Consider the following 26,477-nt stretch of genomic DNA (forward strand, 5'->3'; position numbering starts at 1 on the left):
CAACTGATGAATGGATAAAAAAGAAGTGATATACATACACAATGGAATATTACTTAGCCTTAAGAAAGAATGAAATCTTGCCATTTGCAACAACATGGATGGAGTTAGTATTATGCTAACTGAAATAAGTCAGAGAAAGAAATACCATATGATTTCACTCACATACGGAATTTAAGAAATAAAATGAGCAAAGAGGAAAAAAGAATGAGACAGATACATCAAAAAATAGACTCTTAACTGTAAAGAACAAACTGATGGTTACCAGAAGGGAGATGAGTTGGGGGATGTATTAAGGAGGGCACTTGCGATGAGCACCAGGGGATGTATTGAAGTTTTGAATCACTATATTGTACACCCAAAACTAATATTACACTTTATGTTAACTAAATGGAATAAACAAAAATAATATTGATAGTGAATGGATTAACAAAAGATAATTTAACATTCATTTGTATTTGCAGACTTTGTCAGAATTTTCAATGTTGCTTAATAATACTCATCTCAAACAGAAGGGCCTTGAGGTTCTTTGATTTCTAGTTCAGTTTCATGACACTGTTGCTGTTTCCCAATTCCCCATTCCGCCTTGGTAAGTTGCATTCTCCATTGATAGGGCAATGGATAGTGGTAAGAACACAAGGATGGTTGGTCTATAACTCAGGAAACATTGGTCAAAAGCACTGTTGTATTTTCCTCTTTCTTCAACTGGGGTCTGGAGGCCTGGAAAAGGGTTACCATATATAGAAATATAAAAGATAAAAAAAGTATTTGGATCAAAAGAGGCACTGAGTTTATGATTTCCTATTATAGACGTTCTTTATAGATGATCGGTTTACCATGATAAAAGGGTCAGTCTCTCAAGAAGACATGCAAATTATATAACTTCAAGTACCTAAGAGTGCCCAAATACATGAAGTAAAAACTGACAGAATTAAAGGAAATAATAGAATAGACTATTCATTAGTAATCACTATAGTCTTCGATATTATAGTTTCAATAATGGATAAAACAGCCTAACAAAAGATCAATCAGGAAATGGAATACATGAACACTAGAGACCCAGTATACTTAACTGACATCTTCAGAACACTTCATATTTTATAATGTTTTACCTAAATGTAAAAATGGGAAGTTTCCATTGTTAACACTAATAATTAACATTTGCTATTTATATACCAGGTACTATCCTAAGTGTTTAGTATGTTTCTTATTTTTAATAGTCACAACAACCCTAATAAGTACAAAAAGATTTAAAAAATTATCCTGATGTTGCACAGCTGATGAATGATAAGCAAGGATGTTATAGTGTGAATTATGTCCCCCCGATCCCAAATTCTTATATTGAAACCCTAATACACAGTACCAAAGAATGTGACTGCATTTGAAGATAGTGCCTTTAAAGTAGTAATTAGGTAAAAAATGAGGTTCTTAGGGTGAGTTTTAATCCAGTCTGACTCCTGTTTTATAAGAGGAGGAAATTGGGACATGGAGAAACACCAGAGGCTTGTGTGAACAAAGCAGAGACTATGTGAGGACACAGCAAGAAGGCAACCGTCTGCAAATCAAGGAGAGAGGCCTCTTAAAGAAACAAAACAGGCCAACATCTTGATCTTGGACTTCTGCCTCCAGAATGACAAGAAAATAAATGTGTTGTTTAAGCTACCCAATCTATGGTATTTTGTTAAGGCAGACTTAGTAAACTAATAAAAAGAACTTAAACTCAGAGGGTCTGACCTGAGAGATCACAGTGCTAACAACTAGTCTAGAGTAGCATGGCTTACATGGTTGTTTTTCTTTGTTCCCAATTTCTCAATATGTATGTGTTGTTCTAATCTATACGGTTATTTTCAACTTTTTTCTCCAGATCATTGTAGAGCGTTATTTAGGAATGAAAGTCACTTAGGTTCTGAGTAACTTCAGAAACTTCCGTTTTCATGTTGGTTCACAAATGATGACTCTTTTATTTATTTATTATTTATTTCATTTATTTATTATTACATTTATTATCAAATTAGTAGGTACTTAGCTTCCTATGCCCATATTATGTTCTTTTCTTTCTTTAATTTGTAATATTGGAGCACATTGCATTGAAGCACATGTCAAAAGTGTTAGTGATTAAAAAAAACATATCACAAAGGAAATAGCAATTTTCCTTCAATGTACATTTCTTAAAAACCTAAATTAGGCTTTTATTCTAATGATCTTATTCTGTTAGAGTTCAAAGTTCATAAATTAACAATCAAATTAAAATTTGACTCTTTGCACTATTGGTATGTAGTACTCTTGCAGTCCCTCCCTCTAGAGAACATATAGAAAAGCTATATTAAAAAATACTATTTAAATAATGCTAAACTGGCAATAAAATAAGGGATCCCCGATGATAACTCTAAGACAATGTGAGATTCCAAGGAAAGATATCAAGGATTAATGACAGAGATTACTTAAAAATTAAAATATCTTTCAAAGATTGATGAAAAACCATTGACCTGGGATCTTTTACAAATCCTATTTCACCAAAACCTATTTTTGGTTTGAATAGTTACTGAATGTATAGGAGATAAATAAGGGGACACTTACAAGGCTCAAGCATTTGAAACACAGAACAATGAATGAAGGCAGGACTATATTAGACTGTTAGACACCTGATAGGGGAAACAATATTTGATCTCCATCATTCTCTACATGGAAACATCAATTCCACTGAGGTCAAGGATTAAATATCAAAGGCAAACATGTATAACACTTTGGAAAAAAAAGAGAGGAAAAAATAATTTCCTATAGGTAAAATCCATAGCTTTAACAATTTTTATTAGAAAATAGGAAAGATCAATAGTTTAAAATGCAAATAGGAAATTTATATTAAAAAGACAAGATTCACAAAATTTAACACAAAGGACAGGCAAATAAAAAAAAAGGACATAGTGAAATTAATGAAATAGGAAGCAGAGGTACAATAGTTTCAACTGAGCTACATAAACTCAAAAAGCTATATAAAGAAGGTTTATGACAGTGTTAATGAGACATATATGAATCATCTGAGGAGTAGAAAGGGGAGATGAATACAAACACTATGTATGTATGTTAAAAAGTGAAGATTATTATAAATCTATGCAAATCAACTTGAAAACTTCATTGAAAATTAGCAAATTTCTAGAAAAAGGAATAGAGTAACTAAAACTGACTTAACTATAAACTGGAAACTTCAATAGTCCCCAAATCATTGAGGATATAGGATTAAGAGTTTAAATATTTACATGAGGAAAATACTAGTCCCAAATCCAAATCATTTTGACTAAATTCTGCCAGACATTCACATAAGAGATACCCCAATCTAACATGAACTATTTGCAAAACGATGTTTTTCAGAGATACACACTTAAGTGGTAAACTACAGAGAAAGTAAAGTTAATAGTCAACATAATTTGAGATGGCTACCATTAAGCAGAAATCAGAGGGTGTCATGTACAGACCTAAAGGAAGATCTAAACTATTGGTAACGGTCTTTATCTTAAGCTGAGTATTTGGCACATGGGTGCTCTTTCTGATATTCTGTACGTATATTGTACTACAAACTTTTCAACCTTCAGTAATGTCAAAACGCTTTAAGACAATAAAAAATTCTTAAGTTTTTTAATTTGATTTTTCAATAAATAATACATTCACAAAATTCAACAATAAAAAATGTAGAAAGCTGAAAAATGAAAATTTCCTTCTTGCCCTGTCTTAATCCATGCAATTTCCAACTCTCCCAACACACAACAGATGTTATTAATCCCTTAGGTTCATCTGCATTTTCTTACTATATAAGCAAATATGAGTATTTTTTTTCCAACCCACTTTTTTACATTAACCATAACATATTCTGTACAATATTCTGTCCTGGCTGTTTTTCTCAATAATATATTTAGAGATCTATTTCAGCACATAAAGTGTTTTCTCATTTTCTTTTAGATTTGTATAGAGTTCTTGTTTATTTATACAGATTATATCAAATCTGCATAGTATCCTTTCTGTGGATCTATCATATATTTTTAAGTTTTTCTTCCCAAATTTTTGTTCCTGCAAACAATTACTCTATAAATATCTTTGGAAATATTTATATTTGGGAAAATATTTGAATATATCTTCTGAAATATTTCTCATGTGTGCATGTCTGAAGGATAAATTCCCAAAAGAGTAGCTGGATCAGAGTATACTCCCATTTATAATTTTGATAGATATTGCCAAATATCTATCTACAATCCTTTCTAAAAGGAATATGAGGAGAGGTTATTTCTTCATAGCTTCCTTGAGAAAGAGTATATTATCAGACTACTCCATAGTTTGAATTTCTATTTCTCTCATTTTGAGTATGGCATAGCATTTTTTCATATTTTTAAAGATACTATATTTTCTTTTCTGTAATCCATCTGTTCATATCAACTGCCCTTTTTTCTATAGGGTTTTTCCTTTTCTTATCAATTTCTAGAAACCTCTTACTATGTTGGAAAGCCTGACTGTGTCTGTGATATAAGTTGAAAATTTTCCCAGTTTCTCATTTGCCTTTTGACTTTGCTTATGATTTTTTTCCATGCAAAAATATTTGAATTTTATTTTTTCATTGAATCAAATGTAACCTTTTTTTAACTTTCTGAAATTTGAGTCATAGTATAAAGGCCTTTATTCCAAGATTATCAAGGCATTCTTTCTTGCTTTCTACCGATACTTCTGTGGTTCCCTTTTTCTTAATTTAAAATTTTTAATATATTTGAAATTTATCATAACATATAATATTATGTATGACACTCATATAATATTATATATGACACTATACTGTTTTTAATCATAATTTCTTTTCCCAAAGAGCAATCATATCTAAACTAGATAACTAGATAACTTAGAATACAATAGTATCATAGGTACATCTTTTTAAAATGCTTTAAAAGAGCATGACTCTGTGCATCATTTATATTTTCAGTGTGCCCCTAATACAATGTCTTTACATATTGTTTTAAAAGCTAAAAAAAAAGCAGTTAAAAAGTCACATAAAATAATAGCGGCCAAGTAATTCCAAAGTCAGCCTTTCCAAACTCAACAATAGCAATGCTGAAATAATCTCAAGTAAAATCTGATGCTGAGCCCTTTTACTCCCTTTTAGTGAACTGACTTAAATATGTTTATGCTTAGATTAGCCAATTTTCTAAGATCCACACATCTCTCCATTTTTTTTAAGGATTTCAGAAAATCCAATCTGCTAAATACTCCAGTCCACAAAATTCCTATAGTAGGTCTTATGAGAACTGCACAACATAAATAAATAGAGTAGAGGAAACACCTGAACTGATTCATGGGAAACTCTCCCAAACAGAACCATAGCTCTCCCATATATCTGAATGGTGGTTTGGGAGCCATTTTGGAAGTAACATCCTGTCCTACTTGCCCTAATGCACTGACAAATGTAGAGAAGATGGTCAAGAGCTAAATGGAGTAGCTGGGCTGAGATGCTCCACATCCCACTTTCTTCTTGATATCAAGGAACACATGCTTCTAAACACTATAGTTGGTTTTATTAAATGACTATTTCATTTAGAGATAAGTTGATAAAGTTTCATCTTCCTGTAGAACTGGGCTTATCCTGAAGCTATTGATTGCTAAGATTCTGAAAGTTTGGGAATAGTGGATATATATAGTCTGTATCTAATTTGAAGTCCCTGAGTGTTGCCCTCTTTGAATGAATATATTTTATCTAATGTAATAATGGTGAAGAATCCCAAGAAATAGAGAAAATGAAATATGTTCATATGCAGGCAGAAGAGAGTTAAATAGAACAATGGTTAGGAGAATAAGGGGAAAGTTCTTAAAAGCAATAACAGTATCACTGGACTGATTGAGCCTTGGTTCTACCCTTAATTTTTTGTATGACTTCTAACAAGACAGACTATTTATAGGTCTCCATTTATGTACTAACAAAATAAGCAATTTGGATTATTTAATATCTGAACAATCTTCCAGTAGTAGCATCTATTATTCTCAAGGAATGTAAGAACAGAGGTAGTTTTTGTTTGAGGTAAGAGGGCCATACCTGAGGGATAATAACAAAATTTCTTTTATTGTTTTTTTACTGAAGTGTTAATGATAATGTCAGTCTCCATTAATCACATATATTTATAATTAGTAAATAGTCTCATAATTATTCCAAGTTAAAATATTTACAGTTTTTTGTTTAAGTCTTTAAGTATACTGTTTGTTCTACTACTCTTGAGAAAAGTTTGCTAAAACATGTTTATGATGTCCATTAAATGACAAAAGAGCAATTGTGGCAAAATAAGGTTTAAAATACTTTGCTCTAGAAAAATGCTTTCAATTACCCTTTAGTAAATAAGTTGTGTAAAAATCACTGTTTTTTTCTAAGATCAACTAAAATCTTCAGTATATAATCAATGAGGGAAATAAATTTATAGAGACTTCATAAACAAGTTTCAAAAAGTAGGCCATCTGAAGGGTGTCTATACCTTCTTCCTTCTAGAATCAAGATGTTTTATTACTGCCATAATAAATTATGTTTTTTCTTCATAAACATAATGAGTCACTTCTTAATGTTCTTAAATTTTTTTATAAAAGTCAGTATGTGAAATAACTCAGTTTTTCTGTATATCGATGAACATGCCATCTAGTCTGCCCTAACACAGACACATTCCTTTAATGTTTTTCTATATGAACAGAAATAGAGGAGCTCCACATTTCCTTAAGATAGAAGTCATTTGTTGGGATTTTTTCCCTATATTTCATAAGAGAAACTTATTTACTCATGGCTCCTCCTAGATGAATTATAATCAGTATTCATGGTATATTCTAGTCTACCTATATTTTGAAGATTTCTCCTGATGAGTTTCTCTAGGTATTTTATAATGTGACTTTGCTTTTTAAGAAGCAAAACTTCTCACTAAACTTCACATACCAGTAGGAAATAACCCTTTTAATACTACCTAAGTTAGTACCTCTGGAACTACAATGGTCAGAGCTTCCTTTAACTGTGGTACATAGAATATACACAAACCTGTCCAGGAAAACAATGGGCTTGTGGTTCTCTGTGGATAAAGGAAACTAACAGATTAAATGGAAAGATTAAATCATATAGTCTGTCAGAATTTGCTTATCTTTGGTTCCTTTTGTCTTTTCTGATGAAAATCAATGTTTGCTTTTCAATTTTAATGAGTCAGAGTGGTAAGGTATCTACCTGAAAAGGGACAAAATAGCAGAGAAGCCGGCACCTCTGGACCACCCTGAAAAGCAGATTGTGAGCAGCATTACCCCTGAGGGTCAACAGTCCCTGCAACTACGTCCACCCCCAGCAGAAAGGAAGGAACCAAAAAACCATAATAGTCATCCCCCAAACAGCACAAATATGAGAAGAAGATATTGCACTTTTCCATGAGAAGGAATGGGCCAGTTATCAAAAATTAGCTCACATTGTGGATACAATCATTGCCCCATTTCATAGATGAGGAAACAGAGTGCCAGCAGTCTCACAAAATTAAACTAGGCAACTTTTCATCACATTGAAAACACCACATGATAGTACATAACTGCTTATCTGCTGTTTGTATGTCTTCTCCCTAAAATGTGACTTTCAGAACAGGGGCTTTGTTTTCCTGCCATATCCCTGGAGTTTAGAACAGTATCTGGGGTGGAACAAGTGCTAAATAAATATTTGTTAATGTTGAAATGAAATAAACTGAAATCATCATTCAATCCACTCCATTGCTTCAAGGGGTGAACTTTGTAACTGACACTGGCTTGTGTGTTCATTCATTCTGTCGTCCTAGAAGTCAAGAAGTGACTTGATAGTGATTTGGAGTTACACCAGTTTTATCAAATACATTGGATCAAGTCAACAATAAATCAAAATAGCATTACAATATGCCCACACACATTTAAAAGCTGTTTGAAAGCAATATAAACTCCCAAATACTAACACCAATGTCATATCTCCATATTTTAATGACAAATTTATTCATAGCTATTTAATATGATATATTTTCCAAATTTACAGAAATTTAGTTTATGATAAAAAGATCGAAAGGGACATATGCACATTCACATTTCTGAATCCAAAATTTCATTTAGTAACATTTAGCAGAATTCCATTCATCCTCAGAGATCAAGAGGGATATGAAATAACCTTGACATAAAGTGAAACGTTAATACTATGGTTTTAAGAATATAATAGAGGACTTGTAAAATTTCTAAATCCATTTAAAGATGGATAGAATTAATAAAATTTACCAATGAATATATTCCTAAGATTCAATCATAAAAATAATGCATTAAAAAAACAACAAAATTTGGTAGAAGATGACACAAACTACAGTATCTCCCATGCACTGTGTGTGTGTGTGCACTTGAACTCTATTTCTGAAGTGATGCTACACACATTCTTGAAGACTGGAAAAAAAGGGTGTCACAGAGGCAAATGCCTTCGACTGTCCAGATGGCTAACGATAAAAAAGTAAGAAACGAAGAAAAGTCTACCCTTCTCCCAAGCATGGGCCATTTAGTTTCTTCTCTATAGAAGTTTTTCCAAATTACACATTAACCCTGACTGCATATATTTGTGTAGTTGGCAAGAAACATAATCTGCATTGATTGCCAATATGCTACAGAATACTCATTATAAAGCCACTAAAAGATTGATTGTCTTCTGAAAACATTTTCAAACATCTATTCTTATTCTTCAGGTTACAATTCCTTCTTCAATTTCACTTCGACGCCACACTTCTTTTCAGTGTCTTCTTAATAGAAGACCTGATTGGAGGTGGTAAAACCAGAAGCTTGAATTATTACAATGTAGAGAAAGGCACACAGGGTTGTGAAGGGAAGGAAATAGCATAGGTTTGATAAGAATGAGTTTGATAAACTGCCAAGGATGAAAATCTAAGATATTTAGTAACTAAAATTATGATGAAGTCAGTCCAAATTGTAGGGGACAAAAATATGAGGATAGTCAAGGATAATAATGTGATTGTAAGGTTCAGAAAATAATAGCTACTATTGAAATGCAGAGAAGGGGAAGAACCAGTCAGGATATACCAACAAGAGCAGTTCCTGTCATGTGGTATCAGAACTATAAACCTTCAAAGTAAAAAAATATACAAAGATATCAAACACACAACTCAACTGATAGGACTTCTATTAAACCAACCAGACTAAATGGTAGTAATATATATTTCTAAGATCCTGGGAAGATTTTAGAAACACCAAAAAGTTTCACTTATATTCAGAGAAGGAGTGATCATAATTTTTCCCCCACCTCCTTCTTTCTTCTTTCCACCTGAGGTAACTGTCTTGGCATTTTCCCTTACTCTGGTTTCCAATATTGGAAGAATTATGGTCTTTCAACCTCTTGCAAATTTTAAATTGGAACTAACTAGGATAATCAACAAAGAAAAATTTACGATGATTTTGAGCTCAAAATAACTTTTCATCTGAGTTGTCTTGTAGTCTCTCCAAACGTAAGGGTAAGCCATGCATATTATAGATAAAAGGTCCAATGATCTTAGAGTAACTTCCAAAGACCAACTTGGGCCCCGGGGCAGACACCAGACTTGAGGAATGGAACATAATTTTTGGTTCATGTTTCCACCATCATCAGAGGGGAAAATTTTCCCTTTGAAGATGAATAACAAAAAGATGTTTCTTATTAAGAAAAAACAAAAACAAAAACAAAAAACAAAACACTTCTCCTTAAATGCATACTACTGGCTACTACATAACATTACATGTTGAAACTAATGAAGATCTTTATGAAATGTTTTTGGATTTGCGACTAAATTCCAGGCACTATTAAGGCACCAGTAATGCAACACTAAACAAGACAGACAAAATCCCTGCTTGTGTGTTCATATTCTATTAAGAAAAAGTGTAAAATAAACAAAAATATATGCTATGTGGAATATTAGAAGATGATAAAAGCTATGGGGAAGAAAAAGAGTAGAAAAGGGAAGTGTGAAGAACCATAGGGCCATGTAATTTTAAGTATGAAAATTTAGACCATTCTCTCTAAGAAGGTGACATTTTATTTTATTTTATTTTTTTAAAGATTTTATTTATTTATTTGACAGAGAGAAATCACAAGTAGATGGAGAGGCAGACAGAGAGAGAAGGAAGCAGGCTCCCTGCTGAGCAGAGAGCCCGATGCGGGACTCGATCCCAGGACCCTGAGATCATGACCTGAGCCGAAGGCAGCAGCTTAACCCACTGAGCCACCCAGGCGCCCCAGAAGGTGACATTTTAACAAAGATGAAGGACATGGGGGAATGAACTATCTGGATATGGGGGAGGTTGGAAAGAGGCAAAGTGCAAAGGTTCTGAGCTGGAAGGATGACTGGCAAACTCTTGGCACAGCAAGGATGACAATTTGGCAAGAGAATAGAGTAGAAGAAATATTCTTAAGAAATCTCTAAGAAAAGTCCAGGTCAGGGGTGAGAAGGTGTATTATGTAGAACTTTAAAAGCAAGAAATTAAAGTATTTAACAATTACTTTTGCATGATACAGGTGAAAGCCCAACTCAGTCAGAAAATACAACATTCTGCTCTGCTGGTGCTTACAGACTTCCCTACCAATTCTCCTCAGTCTCCACTATAAGGACATTGGTTTTTATTCTTGCAGGCTTTCAGAAGAGTGAAATGATCTGAGCTCACTCTTGCTAAAGTATTACAAATCCACTCTAGAGGCCAAGGGCAGAAGCAAAGAGATTAGTTTTCAGATTATTAAAATATTCTAGATGGAAAATGCTGAAGTCTTGCAACAAGGTAATGATTTCATGGTTAGAGAAGTGGTCAGAGTGTGGATATTACATTTTGTAGGAGAGACCACAGTATGAGCTAGCTGATTTTAGATGTGGTTGAAAGAGAGAGAAAGACAGGAGAAAGAGGATGATTGAAACGTTTTCAGCCCTGGAGCCTGGAAGGTTGAGTTGACACTTAGGGAGATGAAAAGGTTAAAGGAGAAGCAGGTTCAGGATGAAAGAAGAGAAGTTTGGTTTTTTGTAAATGTTAAATGTGAGATGTTCATTAGACATCTACAGAGAAATGTTTAGACACCTGATTTCAAAGGAAAGATATTATTGGTCTTCTCCATGAATGGCAGATCCAAAAAATTTTTCATAATTTTCTAGCACTAGAATCTTACATATTTTTGAAAAACTTCCAGATAAAAATTTATAAATCAACAAGCAAGCATTCAATCCTATGCAACTGAGTGAATTATGTTTATATGTATATAATGTCACACTTTTTCTTAAAAGACAACAGAGTGTTTGTGGTTTCTGTCCAATAGTTTTATGATTCCAGTTACAAAAAAAAGGGGGAAGAAGAGAGCAAAGTCATTTTCATTTTCAGAGAGAAGTGATATTCAGAGACAGGGTTTCTGATATTATTGCTGTGTGAAGACAGAATACACATCAGATCCCTGACCATCGTGTCCTCATAGACTCTTTTTATTGGCCAAGTATTTAACTCTTGATAACAGAAACCCTTGACATTTTGAAGTCATGTTCTGCATGTACCCTTTAGTATACTTCAATACACTTTAATGCACTTTTTAGTGAGGAGTGAATTGCATATCTCTGGCTTTTTATGCATGCTCTGGTTGCCTTAGGTTTACTCCCACTCAAGATGCTTCTTCAGTAGCTACTAGAAACATAGCCTCCTCCTGATATGGCTTCACAAAGAGGTGGCAATAATGATTCTTGATAAGTTCAAAAGCTGATTACAGGGAAGTCATCTGCTTCGAGCCAGAGAAAGTCATAAAATGTATAAAAGAGTGTTCTAGGTAAAAGTCTCTTTTCTCTCATTAGGGCACCTGGGTGGCTCAGTTGGTTAAATGACTGCCTTCAGCACAGGTCATGATCCCAGGGTCCTGGGATCAAGTTCCAAAGATGGGCTCCCTGCTCAGTGGGGAGCCTGCTTCTCCCTCTTCCTCTGCCCCATTCCCTGCTTGTACACACTCTCTCTCTCTGTCAAATAAAAAAAGAAAATTTTTTGAAAAAAAAGTCTCTTTTCCCTCGTTAGATAACTTTTCATCTACAGATAGGTTAAATGAGGAAAACTAGCAGAAGATACAAATGTGTATTTATTGAGTGTTTATTGAGTGTATTTATTTATTGAATAACTTTATTTTATATTTTGAAATGGGGTATTTCAATAGAATTTATTGAAATCAATGCTTTTTTATAATTTTGAATTTATGTCTAATGCCACAACTTTATTTTATTTTTTTAATGCCACTCTTCAAACAAAGAGTGAAATATTTACTGGTCATTCCCATTGTTATATGCAACTTAAATGGTGATTTACTTCTTCATTCATACTATCCCTTGAAATCTTGTCTAAAAGTTATAGAATACTAAAAAAATGACATTTTGATTGAATGAATTCTGTTTCTCCTTTAAGCTCCAAACATAGAAGTGTCAGAAAAATCTCAGATATTCTAACCTAAATAGCTAACTAAAATTTCTTTAAGAAATAGTTATTGTTCATTTTTAGATGCCATTTTAGAAATTTACATTTCACAGGTGCAACAGATCCAGTACTATCAAATTCAATGTTCACCATATGCAAAATGAATGCTTTTTTAAAAGCAGAAATGTGTATTCATTCAAAAATTTTATTATACCAGTTTTACTATTGTATTGTAATAAATAGCTCCCTCAAATAGTAAACAGTGTGCTTATATCCTTATCAAGGACTTGTATAATTACCTTTTAGACATCCTTTTTTTATGAACAGTTTTGAAAACAAAAACTATTTGGTTTTAGAATTTTATTTATCTTTTAAATAAGTTGAAAACTGAAAGCTGGATTAGAACAAAGACAGTGCTTGAAATCTCTGCTATATGTAAACCAGTTATCATCCACTGCAATTTTTTAAAGTTATTGAGAATTAGTTCACTCTTAAAAGTTCCATTAACATTTATTTCGATTTTTCATCTAGGTCCCTCTCATTCACCACAAAAATAGTTTTGACAAAATAAATCATATTGATATCATTAAAGACACAGATATTTGTATTGAAACTTGAAACTAGTCCAATACTGACCAAACACCTTCTTCATTGTAACAATGTTTACTCTCTATTATAAAAGTGCATAATCTATACTTTTTTTTGTTTGAATTTCAACAGTATCATTTGCATCCTCCATCTTTGAAAAATAGTACAATTTGGTTATTTCAGTCCACAGAATTGCTGCTATACATTTTTTTTCCCCAAATCCAAAGGAATACATTTCCACACTCATCATAGAATAGACTTCCTAATAGCATCTCCATGTGTGGGGTTAACCTATGGATGTTTACCAAATCAAAACGTGAATTTGTGAAAAATTATGTCTTTAAGCCATGAAGATATGATATAATAATGTTTCAAAGTCAAGCTTCCTTTTGTATTCTTACTTGTCACCTTTCAAATAGTAGGTAGTGCTAAATAGTTCCAATAGCATATTGAAAATAAGTTTTTTCAACTAAAACAAAGAAAAAAATCTTTTTTACTACTGAAGATAATTATGCATCCTGAATAATTAACCAATCTTCCACGTTTGTGCCAAATATATTTTATACAACTTGCTGATTCTTACGTGATCTAAAAGCCTCATAAATTTAAAATGTACCACTATTTTTAGGCTACATAGCTATATAGCATATTTAAATGGAATATTTGCCTATGAGCTTTTTGATGATACTATATCTGAAAAATTCAAATATCATGCCAGAGCTCTGCTCCTTTTATTTTATGGGTTGAAAATCATTCTAAAAAAGTCCTGATGGCTGATGGCAACTTTCAAGTAACCATTAATAAATACACATGAAATAATCAAAAAAAGTATTAACCAGACGAGTTAGACATTTAGATAAAGCAATGGAAGTGTACATAGCCTCACAGCAGGTTTTCTTGATATAATTTCTCTCAAGGACCATAGACATATCCATAAACCTTTAGGTTGTTTGGAGAAGGAAAGGAAGTCAGTTTCTGGAGATACACTGCCATGGCTCTAAGGGTTTGTGTGTGTGTGTGTGTGAGTGATAAACATGCTCCCCAAGGCCTAAAACAATGCTTCATTTTCTTGATGCATTAAAGGGATCGTTGCCCCCTCAGGAATATTACAGAAACTTCAAATGTTTAATTTAACAATGTGACCCAGTTAACAATATTAAAGAGAACCTAGCTCCCTGGCTTTCCTGCTTAGGAAGGTATGAATTTTCAGTCCTGTAAAATAAATAAGCATTTTATGGGAAAAGACTTAAGGAATGTCTGCCTACACTATGCAAACTATTACTGAAATAAAAGAAGTCATGCATGCCTACTTTAAAAACTTCCTTGCAAGGACTTGTATATTCTAGTGTAACGCCAGATTTGTAAATAATGTCTTCAAATTATGGTATTGAACTGATGCAATAAAGACTTAAAGCTGTCTGGGAATGTTCAAGTTTCACACTTATGATTTAGATGCATGTATTTACTTTCAGGAGAAGACTACAAATAGAATCCATATTCTAGTATCACTGCTTTATCTCATTTTCAAAGAGGCACTTCTTCATATTTCTTAGAGTATATTTTCACGATAATCTCTTTCTTTGACGATATCAGGCAAAATGTGTGCAAATATCACTGACCATAAAAGGAAAGTGATTTATTTTTAAACCAGCTTTGGAAGCAGCAGCCCCTGAAACAAGGGAAGAAAGAAAGGATATAGGAAAGAGCTGGTGGAACAGGCAGGGTGAGAGAAGCAGAACTACTGGTCCATTCCAGATCAAATGTGGTAATCCTTTTAACAAGACAGCTATGAAGGAAAGCATAGATTTCAAACTAGGCAAATTCATGAGGGCAAACAGCCGTGTGTGCACACTTAGTCATGCACAAAACAGAGAGAGAGCATTATCACAATTAAAATGACATAGAGTGGTGCTTATTTACTAAGTTATGTGACAACAGACATAGCTACATAACAGGAAATACTAGTGGAAAATATCTCTAAATGCTGCTAGTTAGCTGATTCTGAAAGGAAATTTATAAAGTTGATCAAATATCCCTTGACTAAAAGCAGGTCCAAAAACATTCCTGGACAATGAGTTTACTCACAGATTGAATTAGATAAAGCAATTTCAAAAGGCATCATTGTTGTAATTTGTTCATTCATTTAAAAATATTCTACACAATGCAACCAATTCTCAATTGCTCATTTGAAGAAGAGCAGACACGTAGCAATGGGATGTAAAATTTCCAGATGTTGGGTAAGGGAGATGATGGGAATCATAGTTAGACAGGTATACACGTACAATATGCCCTTCTCGTTATTTTTATACCTTACAACACTACCCTTATGAGAGGGGAAAGAAGCTGGCTATGCTAGTTGACATCTGAAGCTGGTAGAATTCTAAAAATTGGCAATAAACAATGTATATCAAGAGAAACACAGGAGAATGAAAAGTTGACCATCTTTCTGTACTTTGTTTCTATTTTATCCTAATACATCATATTGCCTAACACTTGCTTCTATCATATATAAAGTCTAAGACTATAAAATGTATGTCAGGTAGGCCAAATATAAGAATCCTGTGGTTAGGGTACTTACAAAGATAAGAGTTGCTGTGGCTTTTTATCTCTAATTCATTCTGATCTCTATATAATATTTGTGGGTAGAGCAGAGGGTCTGACACTTGTTATTCTTCCAGACTTGATTTAAGGTTGGCATTTTTAAGGTATATTTTAATCCTATTATTTACATATGCTTATGTATTTTTACCAACACTGGATAGTCCATTCGTGATACCATAAGTTGGTGTACTGATCTTGATTTTAAGAATTTTGGTATAGAACTGTAAGTGGAATTTTTGAAGCTTTTGGCTAAAGAGTATATAAAGGCTGCTACATGCCTTTATTTCTGTTGGTTTCCAAGAGTTCCTTGAGATATTTTTCTTTCAAAAGAATATTTCAGTGGTAAATTTTCAATCTCAAAAATTAGCACTCTGAAAAGGTGGTAAAAATCTTGCTTTTTCACACTGGAATTTGAAATTTAAAGTAAGATTTTTTAAATGTTCTATAATTGTAGAATTTTTATGAAATAAAAACTAACATAAGGATTCCACATCTAGATTTAAACTATAATATGCTATCTCAGATTCCCTCAGATGCTTTCGTTATGTCTTATGGATGCAGTATGTTCTTTCAATCTTTTCTGAAAAGAAAATCTGTACTTATAGGACCATTAAGATAATTAACTTGAATTTGAGAGAAATTATATTACTCTTGGTCACCTGGTACTGCCTACATCATGTTGAGAACTGTTGTTTTGTGAAGGAAAAATATATTTCACTAAAATGGCACAGACTCAAGATTGCATTACAAATCAAATTAGAATTCCCTTAAAACAGGTTCACTGAAAGTCTGTTTCATTATACCTCATTTTCATTAACTTTAGTGGAAGCAGTTTTCCAGAGTTAGTATCTCACATAATCATTTATAATCTCTAAGACCATTGAATATGTATGATTTATTTTATAAGCCTGTCACATCAAGGATTTATTAGAGCTCAATAAAAATATATATGTGCATGTGAATATATATATATATATATATATATTTCCAACCAGTGCACAAGAATTAGAAATTAGCCCCTTATCTGTACATGGCAACTTTTATGTCCAAAGTTAGTTGTCAAAACACTATTCACGTATGAGTTCTCTTTCTCTTTGTTCAAGAGTTTTTTTGGGAAAACGTCCTTAAAGTACATCAAACATGGATACAATAGGATCTCAAATAAAAGACACACTGTGAAGACATAAATTTAAAAAAAAATCCACTCGTTTTCAGAATTCCACATCTTAATTTGGGAAACATATCTTTTCACAAGACTCCAGAAATTAAACAACACAGAGGAGTTCAAGTGTTTAGTTTACCAGCTCCTCTGCCATTCCTTGTCTCCAAAATTCAAGGCCAGTGATAGTCACTAGGACACATTTTCTGTGAAATGAAAATCACTAGACAGGAAATCACTAGACATTTATCATACTAATTTCCTAGAATCATCTAGTTACCTGTGTCCATTAAAAGTACATTGGAATATGACAGTTTCAGAGAAAAACATTGAAACAATCACTATGAGAGCTGAAATATGGCTTCATAGGAAACAGAGCTACATTTAATTAGCTTCCATTGTATATGTGTCTTTTCTGGTTTTTGTTATAGTTCATATCACTGGCATGGATTCATGAGCCAATCTTTTCCAATTTCAGTTACTACCAAAGTTTACAAACTTGACGTGAAGATTACATTATATTTACAGAGAACTTGGCACTTACAGAATAAATTATTGACTTTTTTTCTTTAACTCCAGACCAGGGCACCCATGGTTCAAGCGAATGGGAAAGCCCAATGCCTTATTTTATATTATGCTACATTAACATGAATAAATAAGTTTCCAGCTGGTCATTCCTCCATAGTGCTGTCCCTGTTGCTGAAAACAAGTACCTTCCATTCCTAATCCATGGGGAGTGCAGAGAAGTTATCAGTCCAGGGAGAGCAAAGGCTGCATGTTTTCTTCCTCGTTTTTATCCATGCGTTTTAATACTGTAGGATCCACTACCGATTGGGATCTGGAAATGATAGGGCCAATGTCAGTGAGTTATTACCAAATAATCACATTGCCTTCTCTGCCTTTTCTCCATTATTACTTCTCTCATGGATGAGGATTATCTTCCCTTCAACAAGAGATTTATGAACTGAGAATGCTGCATGTTTTAGGGAGGGATATATTTACAGTAGGTTTTTTATCAGAGGGAGAAAACAATCCCCTTTGAGCTCTAAATAGAATAATGAGCAGGAAAGTTTTCTAAATGAACGATAATAGGCTTAAGTTCTTCTCTTCACACTGATCAAGAGTCTTCTCTTTTTTTTTTTTAAAGATTTTATTTATTTATTTGACAGAGAGAGATCACAAGTAGGCAGAGAGGCAGGCAGAGAGAGAGAGGAGGAAGCAGGCTCCCTGCTGAGCAGAGAGCCCGATGCGGGACTCGATCCCAGGACCCTGAGATCATGACCTGAGCCGAAGGCAGCGGCTTAACCCACTGAGCCACCCAAGCGCCCAAGAGTCTTCTCTTTGAAAGTAAGAATTTATAGTATAGGACAGATGGATGATGATAGAACATCTCCAAGTGGGAAATTATTACAGTGAAACTACTTCTATGAGAAATGAAATAGAAATGATAGGAGTCTTGATTCCTGTCTTAAAGAACTCTATGATCTGAGGCTGGTTAAGCCAGGACTCTTGATTTTGGCTCAGGTCATGATTGCAGGGTGATGAGATAGAGCCCTGTTCTGGGTTCCATGCTGGGTATGGAGCCTGCTTGATATTCTCTCTCTTTCTCTCTCTCTCTCTCTCTCTCTCCCTTGCCCTCTGCCCTCCCCCAGCTTGCATGCAACCTCTATCTCTCTCAAATAAATAAATAAATAAATATTTTAAAAAAAAACCTCAGTGAAACAAATTCAACATGAATGTGCATTTTTTTAGCCATCATGTTTTATTTCTAATGACCACATTAGAAAAAAACAATCAAAATTTGAGAGTTTTTGTTAAATTTCCCACTAGGACACCTGAATAAAATCAGTTTTACTCTGGAAAGTTTCAGGGAATTATTTAAGACCTTAAAAAAAAAAAAACCCTCTTATATAGGCAGAGACACTTTCTGATTAGGAGAACAAATAATTTGAACTCCTTACACCCACTTTTGATAGTAGGTGGGAATTATATCTCAATTCATCATTAGAAAACAACATGAAACTGGGAAGGAGGAAAGTCAATGAAACATGCTACTATTATGGCAGGAAACTGCTTTCTTAATAGCTATGGCATTAAAGAAGCAGCTGCCCTTTTAAAACTCTCCTCAGTAATGAATTTTCCCCCTGCTGCTGCATTCCAGCCAATTGGCTATTGCTGCAGCAATATGCCTCTTAGCAAACCTCATTAACTCTCAGAAAGAAAGACTATAAGCTAAAATACAACTGCACATGCTAATGAAAAAGAACAGCAATGGAACTAATTATCAAAGCAAAAATACTTATAGGATTAACTGATTAATTGACTCATTCATTTAAATAAACTTACATTTGATTCCAAAGAGCGAACAAAAAGGAAGGTGAGAGCATTAAAACAAGAATGCTTTATTTCCTAAGTCATTTTCACTATTTTATCTCAATAATAGTTAGATATGTCTATATCAGAAAGGAGATCAATTAAAGTTGAATCAGCAGATGCGTGAGAGCGAGCGAGCGAGAGAGAGAAGGAGAAGGAGGAGGGGAAGAAGAGTAGGAGGAATAAAAGATTTTGTATCACTTTTAAATGCAATAATAATTTATCTTAGGAAAAATCCTTTATCTCATGAATAAAATACATTTTAACACAGTGGACAATTGTACAAAACACTTAGGAATTAGAGCTTTACCACTATTTTACTTAGGTTCAACCAAAAAGAATTATTTCCCAAGAAAAATCTGTGCTAAATCACAAAAAAAGTTCATTGAATGTTCTGTACTGAAATATTAACTTGACAACTGGTACCCACTCAACTACAAGTTCCATGAGCAGGGACTTCATCAGTTTTTCTCCTTACAGTGAACACAACATGTATTACAGAATCCGTTACACAACCGAATCTCAGTATCTTCAATTCTATCCAAGAAATAGTTTCCAATATTGAAAGAAGTTTGGTGTTAGGCATTTAAAACTAAGAGTAATAAAGATAAAGCAATTTATCCTATAAAAAAAGAAATTCTTTTTTTTTTTTAAAGATTTTGTTTATTTATTGGAGAGATACAGAGAAAGAGCTAGAGAGCACCCCGTGGGGGAAAAGGGGAAGCAGGCTCCTCGCAGACCAGGGAGCCTGATGTGGGGCTCAACCCCACCTGAACAGAAGGCAGATGCTTAACCGACTGCACAACCCAGGTGCCCCCAAAAAAGAAATTCTTAATAGAAAACAGGTTTCAAAATTCTTACAAAGTTGGATTTATTCTGTAAATGTTGAAGCATATCCTAATAGTATCAATCAGTGCACACCAAAGCTCTTCAGACAGCACAAAGTACAGAATTTGGGCATTTGTCGTAAGGTTCTATTAAAACATATATCATGCACACACATGGGCATACACACCCACACACAATCTTTTAAATCCTTATGTTCCTTGACTATTAAAAAAAATGATTAGAGGGTATGGTGATTTTAATGAAATATTTTAAATTATAGTGCACTATCCACCTGGATAAACTAAATTCCTAGTTTGCTTTTCTCATGCACGACCAGTATCAGAATTGTTGGATGATGAATACTGGCTCCATATGTAGAATAATTGTTCAATAAAACAAGCCAGGCAGAAATGATTTCTGATTAAGTTGTGTGGTGTTTTTTTTTTTGTGTGTGTGTGTGTTTTTTAGTATTTAATTGTCCCAGATGTACTGTTATTTAAGTCCAGATTTTTTTTTCTGTCTTATCCAAAACAACAGGGCTATTTGTGCAGGACCACAACTGGTCAGTGCATTGTTCTGTTTCCACTGCAACAAAAGGAGTTGTTGATCATTAACTCATAGTGTATCTCAGTGGTCTCCACATAGCCTCTGCTGGCTTTGCAATGAGTAACTTGTATTTTGTTTTCATGGAACCCAATCACTTAAGTTTAATTATTCAGATATCATTTTTTTTTCATTTATTGTGCATCCACAATATGGCACTATACCTTCGTGTTTAAGAGGATAGATTTTGGACAGAAGGAGATTCCTATTCCAGTTCTGTTATTTGCTAGCAGTTGTGACCAGGAGGAGGCTACTTAAACTTCCTAGATTTTACTCTTTTAACTACAAGATGGGAGAAAAATAACCTACATCATACAGATGTACTGAGGATCAAATTCAATAATGCATGCAGAAACTGCAGCACAGATTCTGGCAGATAGCAAATAGTAACACTTGGGGAGATGACTTATGGAATCTTGTGGCCTGTTTTCAGATATTAGCAGTGTTACTTTGCAGCTATGTCCCAGGTGGAAGATACTTACCCTCTCTGCATCTGGGTCTCCTCACCAATGAAAGGGGAAGAGCACTGCCTGATTAATTGTTTACAGAAGCAAAGAAGTCAATATATACAAAACATTAGATGGAATTTGACATGTAGTAACAATAGATGTTGAATATTATTCGATAAACTCAGAGTTCATATTACAATAGCAATGTTAATATCTATATAATGTTAATATCTAGTATAATAGCTGCTCACTGCAGCTGTTATGTGCCTATCCCAGACACTACCCTAGGTAGTAGAGACAGAAGGTAAAAGATGTTCCCCTAGTATAAGGCCCCCACAATCTACTGAACTTTGTTTCTTTTCATGTGACCATGCTATTCCTCCACAAATCGACCCAGGAAAACAAACCCTTCTTCACCCACATCTCCTTAATTCTGAAGGAGGAAATATCTACAAGTCTCTGGTGAAGGAATCATTTTTCTCCCTCTCAATCTAATGATATTACAAAATGGGGGGGGTTGGAGGAGAGGAGAGCAAGGGAAAATTAGGAATAATTCTCTCCATCCTTGATGGGGAACTGGCACTCCCTGATACACAGAAGGTCAGAATTGAATGAAATAACTTTCTTAAGCTCTTTCTTCACAAGTTTTCAGACAGAACCTGAAAATCTTCATATGATACAAAATGTACACCAAACAAAGGATGTCTGAAATTCTAATCAATCTACGTCAAAAGCAAGAAACTCCGGGTTGGGGAGGTCAACGTGCTGTGAGCCAAGTCTGCAGAGGACAGAATGGTCTAATTAATTGGAGAAGAAAATCAGGATCCAAAAAGACTTCAAAAGGTGGACAGATTGAGCCAAGTCTAACAAGATGGTGTTAATCAATTAAAATTATCTGCTTGAAGGAAAAAGCTAAACATAAAAAGAGAATTATGAGGGTACGGATCTATACGTAAAGAACCTTTTAGTGCTAGGGAGCTCAGTATGAGTCAGCAATGTGCTTTGGCTGCCTGAACCACAGCAACAGAGTCAACAGAAACCAAAGGAAGCCAAGGGGGTGAGGGGATGGGGGTGGGGTTGGGCAAAGCTAGGGTTCTGGAACTTAGATGGAAGTAGTGATAGCATCATATGTCACCTATTCAAGTTGTTCTCACTTAAAAGGGGCCACTGACAGACAGCAGAGTGCTCCTTCATTCACTCCACTGGTCCCCAGTGGGCACCCTCTGTGTTTTAGGCCCTACTCCAGGTGCTGGAGATTCAGAGAATGGAATAGACAAAGTCACTGAAGTCTTCATGAAGCCTGAATCTGGGGAGGGGACATAATGTTAAATAAAATGAATCATTTGGCAGGCAGAAAATAAAGGAAGCGACTGATATGGAGAGACAAGCATGAGGAGGATGTAGAGTTGATCAAGACCTAGTGGTTGTTAAAGACCTCACCACTCTCTCAGGGAGGTGACTTTGAATGGGAGATGCAGGAAAAGAGCGCCATGCAGCAGGGACAAGTGGAAAGGCTTTTAGAGAGGAACAAGCTGGAGAGGAAGGCTGCAAAAGCAGAAGGAAGGAGACTGTGGCTGAAAGAGAGGAAAGAGACGGTGGGATACACTTAGATGAGTGAGGGGGCGGGGTCAGATCATAGAGCACTTTGGAAGCCATGTTACAGAATTGATTTCATTCACTGTATAACCAGCAGTCGTTAAAAAATTTAAAGCAGAGAAGTGAAGTGATCTGACCAAAAGTTGAGAGATGTTTTAGATTGCCATATGGGTAGTAAGTTGGAGCCAGGGGAGCAGGGTAAGGGTAGAGGCCACGACACCAGGTAAGAAGTTTGGGAGGAGGGCAGCCATGCAGACTGCAGGTGATAGGGTACCCCCAGGACGTGGAAGATGTGGAGACACATGTGCTCTGCGGAAAGGACCGTGTTAGCCAACAAGTGGCAGAAGTGGTTGAAGGAAATGAGCATTGAGCATTGTTTGCTGGGAAAGGCAAAGATCAGGGAATCACCTGTGACAGCTGTTTTCAAATCCTTATGTAGCTTAGTTCCAGGGTGACAGCTTTACACTGTGCTGTCTCAGAGGGTAGACAAGGAAGGTTTATTCTATACCTCATGGATGGAACCCTGGTCCACTAATTATAGACTATGTGACTTTGAGGATCCAACATCTGTTTAACAGGGTTGATGTGAGGATAAAATAAATTAATGTTACAAAAAAATACGTAGACAGGACCTGAGACTCATGATAAGTACATAGTAAACCACAGATTGTAACAACAATTAGGATTATTATTTTTATTAGAAGAAAGTTATTCTGGGGCACCTGGGTGGTTCAGTCGGTTAAGCATCTACTTTTGGCTCAGGTTATTATCACAGAATCCTAAAATCAAGCTCCACACTGGGCTCCCTGCTTGTTAGGGAACCTGCTTCTTCTTCTGCCTCTCCCTTTGCTTTCTCTTCTTTCAAATAAATAAATAAAAATCTCAAAAAAAAAAAAAAAAAAAGGAAGGAAGGAAGGAAGCTATTCTTAGGCAACTGTCTTTTAAATATTTTTGTTTTAGAAAACTTTTTTAAGAAGTTGATGAAATATATTCTTTTCCTCCAGAAAAATACACAAAATACCTACACCTGCACACACATACACATACAATTTTTAATATAAATTTTAGCAGTTAGCAGACTCCTCTGAGAGCCCATCCATGGACTGACTTGATAGGGGAGCATAGAACTCACAGTAAGTAGCCCTTTTTAAAGAGAAAGGAGTTGAGAAGCCCAGACTTGGCTTACACATAATCTTGTTGATTCATGGAAAAATTAAAGCAGGAGATGTCTCCAGCCTTTCCTTTCTCTCCAAGGCATCACGGAGCAGCCTGGGTAGAGGAGAACATCACACACACCAACAACAGTAGCAGCAACAGCAACAGCAGCACAAGAAGGCCTGCCTCTGAGGACAGTGGTGGCCGTTCATGAACATAAGTATGACCAAAGGACCATGGGTTTTCATCAGAGAAAGATGCAAGACAGTGTGAGGGATAATAGGGGTGATGCCTGGATTCTCCCTGGTCTAGTGAAAAGAGACTTATAGGGAGTGTTCTTATATTTCTGTGGTGGGAAATGAACAGAGAAATAATATTCATTGCTATTATCCAAGTGAACTCTAGGTTGCTGTGGCCTGGGGGAGCCTGACAATTAGATATCTTTTGGTTCGCTACAGAAGGCAAACTCAGAGGCAGTCATCCATTTGGGCATGTTCAGCAACTCCCCCATCCTCCATCGTCACTGAGCTATGGCTGGATATGTATATATTCACAGGGAATCCAAAGCACCTAGGGAAGTATCCATTACAGAGCATGTGTTCAATAAACATGCATTGACTAAAAGAAAACAGGCATAAAAATACCATGAGAGTCAAAGCGAGGAATCAGAATCTCACTCAAAAATGAACTTTATAAAGAGTAAAGCTGTAGGAAAATAGACTGTTTTGCCCCAGGAATGGCTAGACCTTTAAATCAGACAAGGCAGAGATACTGGAAGAGAAAGTATGTTTTAAATAACTGGGACTGAGATACTTGAAGAGAATATATGTTTTAAATGTACTGTTTGAAATGTGTGTGTGTGTGTGTGTGTTTGCTATGGATCCCTTTCTTCAAATGAAATTTTATACAAAAGTCCAGTAAATTGCTTAGATAGAAGAGGAGTTCTTCTCATTGTGGAGATGGGCACTGTCTTTAACCCACCTGCTGGGCCTAAGGTACTCCTCCAGAATTCTAAAGGTACAGTTTGAAAATCCACTAGATTTGGTGACCCCCTAACAGCCTTGTCAGATTGTCTCTGAACATGGAACAAAACTGAGTTGACATTGCCTTGAATGACTTTATCTTTGGCTCAAAATTCCTAGATGTCTAATCATAGGGGCATAAAAGGATTTAAAAATCCCACTGAATATATACTCCCCAAGAGAACTCCCCTGGAGTTCACTTGGGGCATCCCCACACTGGCTACAGCTCACTTCCCAGCCACCTCCAGCATACCTCTTCATGGACTTGGGGGAGAGTTCCTTTTCCACCTCCTTCATGGGCATGCTGTAGGAGTCTACATTGTATTCACTATCATCATCATACTCGTGGTCTAGCAGTGTTCTTGCCCATGTTCCCATGTCATAAGGGGGCAGCATTCCTCCAAACTCAGAAGGCAGGATCTCAGGATGAATTAGTTGGTGTAGACTGTTCAGGTTGTTACCATGCAAAAATATCTACAAACGCAAGAAGGGGAGAAGAGAAACACACACAAGAGAATAAATACCATCCAAATAATAAGAGGAGGAAGTGAGGCTAGGAAAAGCAAAAACAAGATTTTTCCATGTCTGTTAAAATGTTCCTTCATCCACTCTGTGAAACAGACAGGGATGGTACTGTTATCCTAATATGTCATATAAAAATCCTGAGGCGTAGGAATCTTAGGTAGTTCCTAGAAAGTCAGATAGTGGTTGGGTTAAAGAGCTGGAACCTGAAATTTGGTTTCCTACTTTATAGTGAAGACATGAGCAGAATCCAATGGGCATTTTGATCTGTACATCATCTTGATGTTAGTTATGCAAAGCTAACGATGTGCATAATAAATGCTGTTAAAATAGACCGTTCTCATAAGGGACTCATCAACTGTAGAGCCCATCCAAGTTATTAAGCCCAAAAGCTGTTACCAGTATGGCTTTCTCTTTTATCATCAATAAAAATAAGAATACTGTAACCACTAAATTACTGCTTTGTAATGCAAAGTGTTTGATGTAAATAAAAGCAAATTAGCATTATCATAATGTAAGGTTGAGTGAAGGTTTACATCCCAAAGGACTTACATTCTATAATGCTGCCAGCATCTTCTCTACTAGAGGTTTCCATGCTTATTATTTAAATAAAAAATGGAATAATGGAGTGAAAATGTAAAGCTGTATGTATACATTAATTATTGGTATTACCTAGAGCTTTTTTTTGAAACTAAAAAATCACTGGGACACCTGGGTGGCTCAGTTGGTTGAGTGTCAGACTCTTGGTTTTGGTTCAGGTTGTGATCTCACAGTCATGTGATCAATCCCCACATCAGGCTCCTCACTCAGCATGGACTCCGCTTGGGATTCATCCTCTCAACCTCCTTCTGCCACTCTCCCAACTCTCTCTCTCTCTCATAAATAACCTTTAAACTGAAAAATTATTCAAGGTACATATTCAAGATTTGTTTCTCCATCAATTTTACCTCTTTTCTCTTCTTTCATTTCAATCTCAAAACTGTGGATCAGTCTTCCCTGAAAAAGCACTTGTGTCATCTCATATAATTTATATAAGATTTAAGGATTATAGTTTATAAGTCACTTAGAAATAGTCAGTCATAGTTTCTAAGTGACTCATACTTGAAGTTTATGATGAACAGGCTAACATAATTATCTTTGCTT

At 35.0% G+C, this 26,477-nt stretch overlaps 1 protein-coding gene across 2 annotated transcripts in view; it reads right to left on the reverse strand.

Moving 5' to 3' along the window:
- Positions 1-243: 243 nt before the first annotated feature.
- The window catches only part of CLVS2 (clavesin 2), an 83,386-nt gene continuing 57,152 nt past the window's right edge, over positions 244-26,477 (reverse strand). The window contains exons 4-6 of one of the 2 annotated variants that reach the window (XM_044249628.1): positions 25,066-25,286; positions 17,500-17,624; positions 244-717 (exon numbers count right to left, since the gene is read on the reverse strand). In XM_044249628.1, the coding sequence (XP_044105563.1) occupies positions 17,537-17,624; positions 25,066-25,286 (309 nt within the window). In that variant the 3' untranslated portion in view covers positions 244-717; positions 17,500-17,536. Of the gene's footprint in view, positions 718-12,783; positions 17,625-25,065; positions 25,287-26,477 lie in introns of those variants that run through there. The other variant, XM_044249618.1, reaches the window with a different exon arrangement.

Source organism: Neovison vison, chromosome 1 (genome assembly GCF_020171115.1).
Source record: "Neovison vison isolate M4711 chromosome 1, ASM_NN_V1, whole genome shotgun sequence".
In the NCBI taxonomy this organism is placed as follows: Eukaryota; Metazoa; Chordata; class Mammalia; order Carnivora; family Mustelidae; genus Neogale; species Neogale vison.